Raw genomic sequence first — 13,179 nt, 5'->3', positions numbered from 1 at the left:
CTTGAGTTCAGCCCTGGGCTCCACCGTGTGGAAGGAAAGATAGAGGCTGAAAGTTGTCCTATGACCTACATAAGCAATGTAATACATGATCATCATCATTTTCTTTTTTCTTTCTAAAGATTTATTTATTTATTTTATGTATATGAGTACACTGTAGCTGTCTTCAGACACAGCAGAAGAGGGCATCAGATCCATTACAGATGGTATGAAATTTCTTTCACTGAAATTTTGTTGGCTCTACACATGTGGTACCTAGTTTTTTTTTTTTTTTTTCTGGTGCTATATGGTTTCATAAGCATTAAACCCCTATATCTCTAGATATATCTTTTTTTTGAAGAAGAAGAAGAACTTTTTCTTTTCTTTAAGATTTATTTATTATTATACACTGTACACTGTAGCTGTCCTCAGATGCACCAGAAGAGGGCATCAAATCTCATTACAGGTAGTTGAGCCATCATGTGGTTGCTGGGAATTGAACTCAAGACCTTTGGAAGAGCAGTCAGTCTTACCCGCTAAGCCATCTCGCCAGCCCTAGATATATCTTAAGATAATTTTTTCACCCTGACTCAAAAAAACAAAAACAAAAAAGAACAAAAGAAAAAAAAGATAATTTTTTCCTAAAAGTTCTAGAGAGCTAAAAATCAATTCTTACCTCAGAAAAAGTTGAGGTAGATGGACTGAATAAATGTCTCAGAGCCTATTGCCAGGTAGTGGTGGCAAATGCCTTCGGTTACAGCACTTGGGAGGCAGAGGTAGGAAGATCTCTGAGTTCAAGGCTAGCCTGGTCTACAGAGCAAGTTCCAGGACAACCTGGTCTGTTACACAGAGAAACCCTGTCTTAGGAATAAAAAATGAGTTCTTGCTCTCTGTTCTTTCAGAGAACCTGAGTTCAGTTCCCAGCCCCCACACTGGGATGCTCCAGGGGATCAGATCTCAGGTACCCACACACAGGTGGCACATACACATAAATAAAAATAAATATCTGGATGCTGAACAGGTAGCTCAGCAGTTAAAAGCACTGGCTGTTTTTCCAGAAGACCAGGTTCAATTCCCAGCACCCTCATGGAGGCTCACAACTGTCTGTAATTCCAGTTCCAGAGCATCCAACATCCTCACACAGACATACATACAGGCAAAACACTAAGGCACATAAAGTAGAAATTAAAATTAAAAATTAAAAACAATCTGACCCAACTTTCTTATTTCTACAAATGGAACACATAGTCTTAAGCTTGGCAAGTTCAAACCATGATCACTTTCACCTTCTTCCAGTGCTGTTACTAAGCTCCTTTTGGCTTAATTCTCCATAACCTTTTACCTCAAGTCTTGTCCTATAACAGCAGGAGTATCATAGGACAGTGTGCAATCAGGACTGAATCATGTCATTCCCTGTGTATAGTCATCTACCAATCCTTCTGCACTTAGAAATAAAATTCAAAGTCCTTCTCATGGCTCGTTAAGTTTCTGCAAAGTTTGTTTCCATTCTATTTTTTATTTTATTTATTTTTTAAAGATTTATTTATTTTATGTGTTTATTTCCATTCTAGTTTCAACATCTTGATAATGGAAGGCAACCACAAAGTGGTTTTTGCACTAAATCTTCACCCAGATTGCTTCTGTATTTTTTTGCTCTCACTCCTGGGTCCACCTTTCTGGCTGGAGACTTCTAATCCAAGTCTCAGAGGCTGCTGCCTCAGGAGCCCTCCTGAGCCTCCTCCGTCCGCAATCCTGAGGGCATCGCCCTCCCTTGGGCAGCACTTCATGGGCTCTGACATTGTCTCAACTCCTTTCTTTTTTTAATGTCCTGTGCTGTCTCCCTGTCTTCACTCCCTCCTTCTCACTACAAGGGAGGGCTGTGCTCTGATGCTTAGCTTTGCTTAGAAGAGTCTAAACAATGTTAGTACTCAGGAAATATTAAATAAGCAATAAATCCTAAATCCAATCATGACTACCTCTCCCTCTGTGAAAGATTCCTAGATATCTGTCATTATTTCCTTAATTGTTTTGTTGTTTTAAGTCAGGGTCTCATATGGCCCAGGTTGGCCTCATACTCATTACATAGTCAGGTCTGACCTCGAATTTAGATCCTCCTGGGGGCCTGCTGAGACTGCAGGCCTGCACCAGCACACCTGATCCTAAGAATCAAACTCAGGATCTCTCACATGCTAGGGAAGCACTCATCAACTGGACAGGATCTCCCACCTTGTCTCTCCTCCTTTCCTTTAAAATACAGTCTGATCATAACCTCTCTACACCCACCTACAATATTAAATATAAACTCCAAACTTTAGAATTCAAGGCTCTCGAAGCCCTCAAACCTTCTATTCCCTACCACTTCTTTTTAACAAATGTTACACGGCCAGAATGGAACTGCATCGCACAAGATGGCTCTGACTTCTCATTCCACCTTCCCTGCTCCCAGTGTTATCTCCCTTGGCAACGAACTCCATCTACACGTAAAATATCATTTTTTCCATGAAGGTCGGCTTTCATTATGCCCTAAAATGCATCTCCTTAATTTCTTACATCCTCCAAAGCCTATTTTTTTTGAAACTCTAATTTTAACTCTTGTTCAATACACCCTTTGACTTTACCTGCCTAAGTGGTCCTTTAGGCAAAATTAGTTTTCTTTTGTTGTATTGGCAACAGTGGAGATGGAACCTTGGGTCCTCACTCATGTTAAACAAGCACTCCACCACTAAGCTGTATGCTCATCCTATTTTAACAGTTTTTAATGTGTATGGGTGTTTGCCTGCATGTATGTCTGTGCACCGTGTACTTCCCTGGTACCCATGGAGGTCAGAAGAAGACACAGAAACTCTAGAATTGCAGTTACAGAGCTGCGATGTGGCCGATGGGAACTGAACCTGTGCTCTCTAAAAAAACAGCCAGTGCTGTTAACTACTGAGCCATCTCTCCAGACACTCTACTCTTCACTTCTTATTTTGATAGTCTTAGTAAGTTACCCAGGTATACTTGAATTTATCAATCCTCCTGCCTTTGCCTCCTAGATGGAAGTTATAGCAGACAAAAGTTTTAACATGTTAAGCGCCCTGTGTAATTAAATATCCCTGAGATTAACTGTTCATTAAACTAAATTAAGTCCATCGTTTGTCTGACAAGCAAACCCATGAAGGGAAAGCTCACATGTCATTGCCTCTAAGAAAGCTCTCTGTCCTTCTTCCATTTAATCTATGCTCTACTCAAATATTTCCTGACAACCAACTATTGCTATATCTTTTCTAGATGGATGAAAACCTTAAAGGATAGTTACAGACAATTCACACTCTAGAATCTAGGTTCAAGTAGAATTATGTTAAGTGTACCTACAAAGTAATACAATTTTTCTTGCTAATTTTATTGCCAGTTATCTATCAAGGAGTAGAAAACTAAAATATAGACAGACATACAACAGAATATTATCCAGCCTTAAAGGAAATATAATTTGAGTCCATGCTGTAACATATATGAGCTTTAAAGATATTAAACTTAAGAATGACAAGCAAGGGGCTGGAGAGATGGCTCAGAGGTTACAAGCACCGACTGCTCTTCCAGAGGTCCTGAGTTCAATTCCCAGAAACCACATGGTGGCTCATAACCATCTGTAATGGGATCCTATGCCCCCTTCTGGTGTGTCTGAAGAGAGCAACAGTGTTCTCATATACATAAAATAAATTTTTAAAAATGATAAGCAAGACACAGAAGAATAAGTACTATTTATATGAGGACCCTAGAGTAGTAAGATTCAGAGACAGAAAGCAGAACAACCGTGACTACAGTTAAAAAGCAGGAGCTAGGCATGGTGGTGCACACCTTTAGTTCGAGTGTTTGGGAGGCAGAGCAGCAGATCTCTGTGAGTCTGAAGCCAGCCTGGTGTACATAGTAAGCTCCAGGCCAGCCTGGGTAAACAGAATGGGCAACTGAACGAACTCTAATGAAGGTATGGGTGCCTTTGTTCTCCTACTCCACTATCACACACATGGGTTACAAACTCCTCAGGGTAAAGCCATGCTTTAAGTATATCAATATTCCCAATCCTAGAAATAATGCCCAATGTAAAGATAATCTTCTAGATTTTATTACTATTGCACAATAAAATGGACTGCCTCTGAAGGAAGATCACAGGGTCCTTTTTTAAGCAACGTTATTCAAGGAACTGACCCATGTAAACTAGTAAATATTGAAGATTCCATGAATTTTTTAAAAACTATTTTATTATATATATATATACACAAGTATTTTGTTTGCATGTATGTATGTATTCCCTAAATATGACTGGTACTCACCAAGGTCAGAGGAGAGTGTCAGACCCGAGGACTGGAGTTATAGACGGTTGGCAGTAAGCTGCCCATGTGGGTCCTCTGCAGCCAGTGCTCTTAACCCCTGAGCCAACTCTCCATCCTAATTCCTTTTATCATCAAGTCCTAAAAGTGGTCCTGAACTAGGAAAGCACCGCTTATCTTGGCTCCTGAAGAATACTGCAACTTCAGCTAAGTCATAGAACCTTAAAAACATTTATTTACTTGATTCTCTGTGTGTGTGTGTGTGTGTGTGTGTGTGTGTGTGTGTATGTGTGTGTGTGTGTGTGTGTGTGTGTGTGTGTATGTGTGTGTGTGTGTGTATGTGTGTGTGTGTGTGTATGTGTGTGTGTGTGTGTGTGTATACATGCTACTCAGTCCATGTGAAGGTGAGGAAACAACCTGTAGCAATCAGTTCCCTCCTTTTACCATGTGTCCTGGAAAGCAAACTCAAAATATGAGTCATGGCAGCAGTGCCTACCTGCTGACCCATCCATCAGCCTGGCCAGTTCTATAACATTTACAGGCTTCTACTCTTGAACATAAATAACTGTTATTTTTAGGTAGGTATAACTAAGAATTTGAGGATGAAATATCATCTTGGTGAGACTAAAAACATTTTCTAGAGCCTACCATGGTGGCACAGGCCTTTAATCAAAGCACTCAGGAGGCAGAGGCAGGTGGACCTGAGTTTGAGGCTAGCCTGGTCTACAGAGTGAGATTCAGAATAGCCAGGACTACACAGAGAAACCCTGTCTTGGAAAAAAATCTAGGGGTCCAGTGAGAGAGTTTGGTGAGTAAAGGCATTTACAGCACAACGCTGGCCACATGGGTTGCTTCATAGTACCCAGTTAAAGGTAGAAGAGAACTGAACCCACAAAGTTGTCTGCTGACCTCCACATGTGAGTGATGGCTTGTGTGCCCACACACATACCTCATACACATCCTTAATCCTTTCATTCCAATACCGGGAGGCAGAAGCAGGGAGGAGTATCTCTTGTGGTCAAGGCCAGCCTGGTCTACATTATGATTCTAGGTTAGTAAGAGCTAAACAGTTTATTTATTATGTGTCAATAAATAACTGCTGGAGATGAGGTGTAGAGTTCTTGCCTAGCACCGTAAAGCTGTTGGTGAATAAGTAAGTGGATAAACCACTAATATTATACAACCAAATCACAAAACTTTATTACAACTAGGTGATTGTAATATTTTATTTTTATTTTAAATTATACACGTGTTTATGGAGGTCAAACGAGGGCATCAGATCTTCCGGAGCTGCAGTTACAGGCAATTACGGGCCACCTGATGTGGGTTCAAAGAACCATCAAAATCAGGTCCTCAAGGGCTCTACATGTGCTCTTAAATATTGGGCCATCTCTCTAGCCTGCAATTATGTGATTCTAATGATTAAAATTAAATGTTGAGGGGCTGGTGAGACGGCTCAGTGGGTAAGAGCACTGACTGCTCTTCCAAAGGTCCTGAGTTCAAATCCCAGCAAGCACATGGTGGCTCACAACAACCTATAGTGAGATCTGACACCCTCTTTTGGTGCGTCTGAAGTCAGCTACAGTGTACTTACGCATAATAAATCTTTGGGCTGGAGTAGGGACTGAGTGAGCAGAGTTGACAAAAGCGAGCAGGGTCTACCAGAGCGAGCGGGGTTGACCTAAGCAAGCAGAGGTCCTAAAAAATTCTATTCCCAACAACCACATGAAGGCTCACAACCATCTACACAGCTACAGTGTAGACACATACATACAAACATCTTTTTTAAAAAATTAAATGTAGAAATAGCTAATGAAGTTGCTCTTGACCTGTTTTTAATATATGTCTCATTCTTGTAAGTATAAAATGTCCTAGCTCTACCATTTATAAAACGCCAGTATGTCCACATGGAAGACAGAGCACAGGCTAGACCTGTTCTATTGTCTACCTATCCTCATCTGTCAAAACTATGCTGAGTTCCACTTCCTAAGCCGACACTAGGAAAAAATAGAACTTCTGGAAAATTAAGTTACATCCATGACTTTTCCTTCATTAATGAAGGCAAGAGAATAAGATAATATATTCTTTATTCCCTAATATTTAGGAATTTTAGCCTTTTTATCTTATTAATACATATATTTAAAATAAAAAATAAAATAGGCAACATTCTATGTTTAAATGTTTTATGTACAGTAAAGGGATTTTAAAGTTAAAATGTTAGGAAAGCTAAAAATTATATATCTAAATTAAATAAAAATGGAAAATACATAAAGATTTAAATAAAATACAGAACTCTATATATATTTATGCTAGGAGGACTCCAGCCAGAAGCTGAAAAGCACTTACCTCAAAGTCAATGTATAATCCCCCTGCATTTTCGTTGAGGCATCACGAACTAAGAAGGTACCATCTGGCATGTCCCGCAATTTGTCATTTACCTCTTCCCTGAGAAGCAAAATTATAGGAAACATTTGAAAGGGAAAAAAAATCTTAAACATTGGTTGTCTTCACATATTATTATCAAGACCAGCTGGAAGCTACAATATCCCCAAGTCTCCAGCAGGTCCTCCCCATGGAAACAAAATCTGATTTTATTTCTGATGTTATATAATCTAGGGAAAGACTACTTGATGTCTAACTCCTCCAGATTTCAATTGTCTGTTCAGATCGTGTTTCGAATGCGCCATTAGGGCTTTCTCAGGCAGGTCTGAACATGAAGAGCTTCAAGAAAACCCACAGCTGTTTAGGAAGAAGGTCACTGCTTTAAGTTACTGAGCAGAGGAAAGTTCACTAAAGTTCACAGGCCATCAACACGGTGCTCTCTAATTTGAATTAGTGTTAACAACAAATTCCTTCTGCAGCTTAGGAATTTCAGGAACATTACTCAGTGGAATGCAAGACATAAAAGATCCTTGAATTCCAATAAAACATGATTTTAAAGTATAGTTTAAATGGCACTTAAATATTAAAAACATTCTAGCTCTTATATAATTGGTCTACTGAATTTTAATATAAAATGTATTAAGTCCTTTTCAAAAGTTAAACACAGAATTAACAAATCATCTAGCAATCCCACTTTTGGAGTAAATATCCAAAATCATCAAAAACAAGAAGTCTAGCAGATATTTATTTATAAAAAAAATGTTTATAACAGCGTCATTCATATCAGCACAAAAGCTGAAAAAAAACAAACAAAAGTTCACCAAATCCTTATTTTAGCTGAATAAACAAAATGTGATATTTATAAATATTAGAATATATTTAGCCTTAAAAAGAAATGAAATTTTGACACATGAATGAACTATGAAGATATCTGAAAGAAGTGAAAAGCCAGTCACAAATGTTTAATATTATATAATCCCACTATTTACAGTAGTTGAATTCATAAAGACAGAATATAGAAGCCTGGTCAGGAAGGGCTCAAGGAGAGGAAGAAGACCCGTTTTAACCCATAGAGTTTCAGTTCGAAAGATGCACAAGTTCTGAAGACAGACGGACGGTTATTATGTGTATAACAGTATGACTGTACCTAATAACAATGAAAAGGTAAAACGATATGGGTAAAAGAGAACTGGGATGGGTACCACTTGGTAGCAGGACAAAGGTTGAGAGAAGCCCAGAAGGTGATATACAGAGGCACTACAGCATCCTCTGGAGCCAGCCTCCACAGAAACAGCTGGGGGTTAAAAAAGAAAAGAAAGCACAATAGATGGGCATGGGGGTACAAGCCTGCAAACTGTCCAGTTATGAGGCTGAGGCAGGGGGACAAAGTCAAGGTCAATAGGGTCTTCAGAACATGCTTGTAGCCAGACTGAGCTACATAGTGAAACTCGGTCTCAAAAAAACAAAGCCGGGCGTGGTGGTGTACACCTTTAATCCCAGCACTCGGGAGGCAGAGGCAGGCGGATTTCTGAGTTCGAGTCCAGCCTGGTCTACAATGTGAGTTACAGGACAACCAGGGCTACACAGAGAAACCCTGTCTCCAAAAAAAAAAAAAAAAATTGGAGACCCATTACTTTAATGAGAAAAATATAAATAAAAGATAGAATATTCAATTAATAGTGTATGAGTAAACAAATATTCCCTCTTTGTGTTCAAAATTATCTAAATCTACTGTTAATCCAAAAAGCAGATCTCTCCTTGATGTCTATTTCTGAGAATAAGCTATATAAAGAAATTACAAAAAGAAGTCATGAATTTAAAAGAGCATGGAAGGAAAAAGAAAGTTTGGAGGAGGAAAGGGAAGGGAAAATGATGCAGTCTCAAAAACTAAAAGAAATGATTTTTAAAAACAGCATCAAACCAGGTCTACACACCTCTAATCCCAGCACTTGGGAGGCAGAGTCGAGCAATCTCTGTGAGCTTGAGGCCAGCCTGGTCTACAGAGCTACTTCCAGGACAGCCAGGGCTACACAGAGAAGCCCTGCCTCAGAAAATGAAAAAGAAACCAAACAGACTTGCATCAAAATCACCTAATGATGGGCATGGTGGAACTTGACCATTATATCCTAGCACCACAACGGCTGAGGGGAGAGATCTAAAGTTTGAGATGATTCAAGACCCTGCCTCGGAGGTTCCTGCGCGCCACCTCAACTGACTCTTGTGCATGCAAACATCTTAGATCAACTGCCTTAGGGAGAAAAAGGTAAGGGGCTGAGCCAGGTGGTGCAGGTCTCTAACCCCAGATACCTGGAAGGGTAAGTGAGGAGGACCCCAAATTCAAGACCTGACTGCGTTACAAAGAAAAAGGAAGGCCAGTAGGCATGGTGGTGGGAAGCAGAGGGAGGCTTCTGTTACATACTGAGTTTCAGCATCCAAGACTGCAGAATGAGAGCCTATCCAAAACAAACAAAACAAAACAGGTAAAGGAATCTAAGTTCCTTTATTCTAATCATATGTAACTGTATTAAATGTGTAAGGCTTATATATTCAAAAGTTCATCCTTGATACAGGATGGAAAAGTACAGTCACACTCCTGTCATTTTGTCTTGAGAATGAAAGAATGATGCTTTTGTTTAAAAAGGGTTTTTTTAATTGTCTATGGATGTTTTGCCTGTATGCATGTCTATTCACCAAATGCATGCAGAGCCTGTGGAGACACAAGCTGTTGGACTCTCTGGAACTGGAGTTGTACATAAAACCTCTGAGTCATCACTCCAGCCCTATAGACTCTTAAATTTTTCTTTGTGTGTATGTGTGTGTGTGTGTGTGTGTGTGTGTGTGTGTGTGTGTGTGTGTGTGTGTGTTGACACACCACAATGCATGTGAGGTGGATCATGAGACAACTTGTGGAATCAGTTCTCTTCTTCCACTATGGGAATCCAGGGAATTGAACTCGGGTAATCAGGCAAGGCACAATCACCTTTAAACCTCTGAGACCTCTTACCAGCCCCTAAATACACTCTTGAAGGGTTACCACACATACTTTTTAAAATGTAATCTTTAAATGAAAGCCAATAGAGCACTAAACTATTTAACTACTACTTCAAAATCAATTAAAAACACTGCATTCAGCCAGGCAGTGGTGGCGCACGCCTTTAATCCCAGCACTTAGGAGGCAGTGGCAGGCAGATTTCTGAGTTCTAGGCCAGCCTGGTCTACAGAGTGAGTTTCAGGACAGTCAAGGCTACACAGAGAAACCCTGTCTTTAAAAACCAAAGGAAAAAAAATCAATTAAAAACACTGCATTCAATTACAGTAGATTTTTGGTTACCTGGAAATATCTCCCCAGTACCACTCTGCATCTTGAAGAGAAATGAAACTGTCCTTCATTCCATTTGTGACTGCTGGAGTCATTGGCTTAGGTGGCTTTGGTGGAAGAGCTAGAAGAGAAATGTATGTTATTTGAATATAAAAATTATTCATTTTCTAATTTCTTCACCCAGGACTAGTTCCTGTATGAAATAATCAATGAGAAATAGGATGTAATCAAATCAGCTGCAGGTTAGTGTTAGCCAGGGGGACCCTTTTGAAATGTTACCAACAGGTGCCTGAAATATAAAGGTTTTTCCTCTTCATAAAATACTTTTACTTCAGTAAAACTTCACATCTTTGAAACATCAGTAAAGCCCTAACCTGAGCGATTCATTCCAAAAACTATTAAGTGACTAATGTACAACAGGAAGATTCTAGCTAGTAACTAACATTATATTGGATATTGGCAATGTGCCACCATATTGGGCTTTAGGTATTCTTATTCTTGACATAGGGTCTCACTGTGTAATCTTAAATGTTCTGGAATGTACTATGTAGACTAGGTGGCCTGCAGGTAAGGTCTGCTGAACTAGCCTGGTGACCTAAGTTAAAGTTGCCCTGGCCCACACTGGTGGAGGGAACCATCTTTGAACTACTATATACACATTGTGACTTACACACACACACATAGTGTAAGCGACTCCACTCACTCTACATGAATGGAGAAATCAAGCTGAGCAAAAGCAAGCGGCACAAGTGTGTGCACTCAGTTCTTGCTCCCATTTGTGAATGTACCATAACTGTCAAATTCCTGTCTTGAGTTCCCAACAGAAACGAACTAGACCATGAAACTGTACCAACTATACCAAAGTTAGCCTCTCTCTCCCGAGTTGCTTTTTGTCATCACAGTACAGAAATGAAGCCAGAACAGACTGTCATACTCAGGGACACCAAACACAGCTGAGAAAAGTGAATGCTCTCCTGAAGACAGCAGAAATAGGGAAAAGTCTAGAACAGGCAGATGTCACACTAAAGTCAAACCCATGAACTGGGTTTCAGGTGGGCAATCATAAGGCGTACTCTGTTGAGACTATGAGTTTATATCTAAATGGCCACATTAAGAAGCACTGCAATAAATGTCACTTTAGGCTTTTGATTCATCAATGTTATAGTAAGTTAAACTTACACTGTACTGTCGTGTGCCTAAAAATACGTAAATGTATTTTTAAAAACACATTCTTACTAAAGATGTTAATGAGACCTAAGGCTTCAGCAGATCCTGATCCCAGAGAAGCGTGGTGTTGATAGCTAATGGCTTGCAAAACACGAGTACTGAAGGCTGGTAACAATTTCTTCAGAGAGCAACAGAGAGTTTGCCATGCTGACTGACCCTGCCTATAATGGAAAGATTCCTGTAATGTGATGATGTTGAACTTTTTTAGAGTAGAACTTTTACAAATGGAGCAAAAGCCTAGCATGGTACTAGCATGGCATCCCACCTCTGTAATCACAGCCTTCAAGGAAGTTAGAGCCAGGAGGAGGGGGAGCCGTACAGTGAGTGTGAGACAAGGCTGATCATACACAAAGACCTTGTCTCAAAGTACAAAAGATAGAAATAAGATTTACAGCCTCCCAGACTGTGCTTTATCACCTAGGGTTATTTATTTAACATCCGAAATCCTGTGATCACTTCATCAACATCACAGTATCTTTACTAACAGACTCCACCTCAGTAAACCAATTCTAACTCAAATTCTCTTGTCATTTCTACCACAGCTGCAGTTCTGACCCCCTCGATGCCATGTATGATTGAACCAAATCCCTCCAGGCTCTTGGAAATGTTGATGTTCTCATGACCTTCCATGACTCACACTTAAGTCTCTTTTTTAAGTAGGGTCTCATTAAGTAGTCCAGGCTGCCCTCAAATTTGCTGTCTTCCTGCTTCAATCTCCTGGATGCTGGTATTGTAGGGATGTTCCACCATGCCCAGACACAACTTTTTTGTTTTCTTTTCCTTCAGAGCATCTATAGCAACGAATCCTTTCTGGAAGATTCATCATTTCCCTCAATCATTCACATCCATCAAACAAATCACTATTTATGGTTGCTATAGCCATTGAAATTACATCACTGGGTAAAGAGCTTACTATACAAGCCTGTGACCTGAGTTTAATCCACAGAACCTCTGTAAAGGTGAAAGGAACAAATAGACTCCTCTCTCTCTCTCTCTCTCTCTCTCTCACACACACACACACACACACACACACACAAACACAAATGCAGTTACTTTTTGATCCTCCAGCTGTAGAATTGATATTACATTAGCAGGCAGGCATAAAAACAGTATTTAACCAGACCCCCTAGAGCTCCCAGGGCCTAAGCCACCAACCAAGGAGTACACATGGAGAGACTCATGGCTCCAGTGGCACATGTAGCAGAAGATGGCCTTGTCAAGCATCAATGGGAGGAAAGGCTCTTGGTCCTGTGAAGGCTAGATGGATGCCCCAGTGTAGGGGGATTCAAGGGAGTGGGTGGGTAGGGGAACACCCTCATAGAAGCAGGGGGAGGGGAGATGGAGGTGGGGGGCCACTGGGAGGGACCAGGAAAGGGGATAACATTTGAAATGTAAATAAAGAAAATATCCAATAAAAAATTTTTTTTAAAAAACAGTATTTATCTTTCATTTCTATCAGGACACTTGGGTATCCATGTATATTGTTAACAAGCAGTATTTTGAAAAGAATATTTTCTAAGAAGATCTCAATATTTTCAGTAAAACATAAGCAGATTTACTGTGTTACTAGTAGGAAATTATTAGTTTGAGATTAAAGTGAACAACCACATTCACTCCTAACAGGAAAGTGAGCCTGTCCTTTCAAGCCAAGCACCAACAGCTATAAGATATCATAGGTGACACTCTACACTCTAAAGGCAGTCCACTCACACTGGAAATGTCTGGCTTACTGCAGCCAGCTCTATCATTCATCTTCACTCGATCATGTCCGTAGTATGCAGCTGCTCATGCCGCTACACTTTGTTTTGGCTAGAGACAGTTCTTTCCTAAAACCACACGAACCTCCAATACCGTTGTACTAACAACTTTCCTTCCCTTCTGTAGCTTCTCCACTTCTCTCAGCCTTCACAGAACTCTAGGGTTAGGAACCTGCTCTGGACTGGGTCCTGGCTTATAGGAATATAATGG

At 40.1% G+C, this 13,179-nt stretch overlaps 1 protein-coding gene across 8 annotated transcripts in view; it reads right to left on the bottom strand.

The window, feature by feature from the left end:
- The window catches only part of Pik3r3 (phosphoinositide-3-kinase regulatory subunit 3), an 81,657-nt gene that overhangs the window by 36,784 nt on the left and 31,694 nt on the right, over window positions 1-13,179 (bottom strand). For all 8 annotated transcript variants that reach the window (XM_006502860.4, NM_001355585.1, XM_006502861.3 and 5 more), the window contains 2 exons: window positions 9,997-10,105; window positions 6,630-6,728 (listed from right to left, as the gene is read on the bottom strand). In XM_006502860.4, the coding sequence (XP_006502923.1) occupies window positions 6,630-6,728; window positions 9,997-10,105 (208 nt within the window). The remainder of the gene's footprint in view (window positions 1-6,629; window positions 6,729-9,996; window positions 10,106-13,179) is intronic.

The sequence above is a fragment of the Mus musculus genome, chromosome 4, assembly GCF_000001635.26.
Source record: "Mus musculus strain C57BL/6J chromosome 4, GRCm38.p6 C57BL/6J".
Classification (NCBI taxonomy): Eukaryota; Metazoa; Chordata; class Mammalia; order Rodentia; family Muridae; genus Mus; species Mus musculus.
The sequence above is the reverse complement of the archived record's forward strand: the minus strand, read 5'-3'. Positions and strand labels throughout refer to the sequence as shown.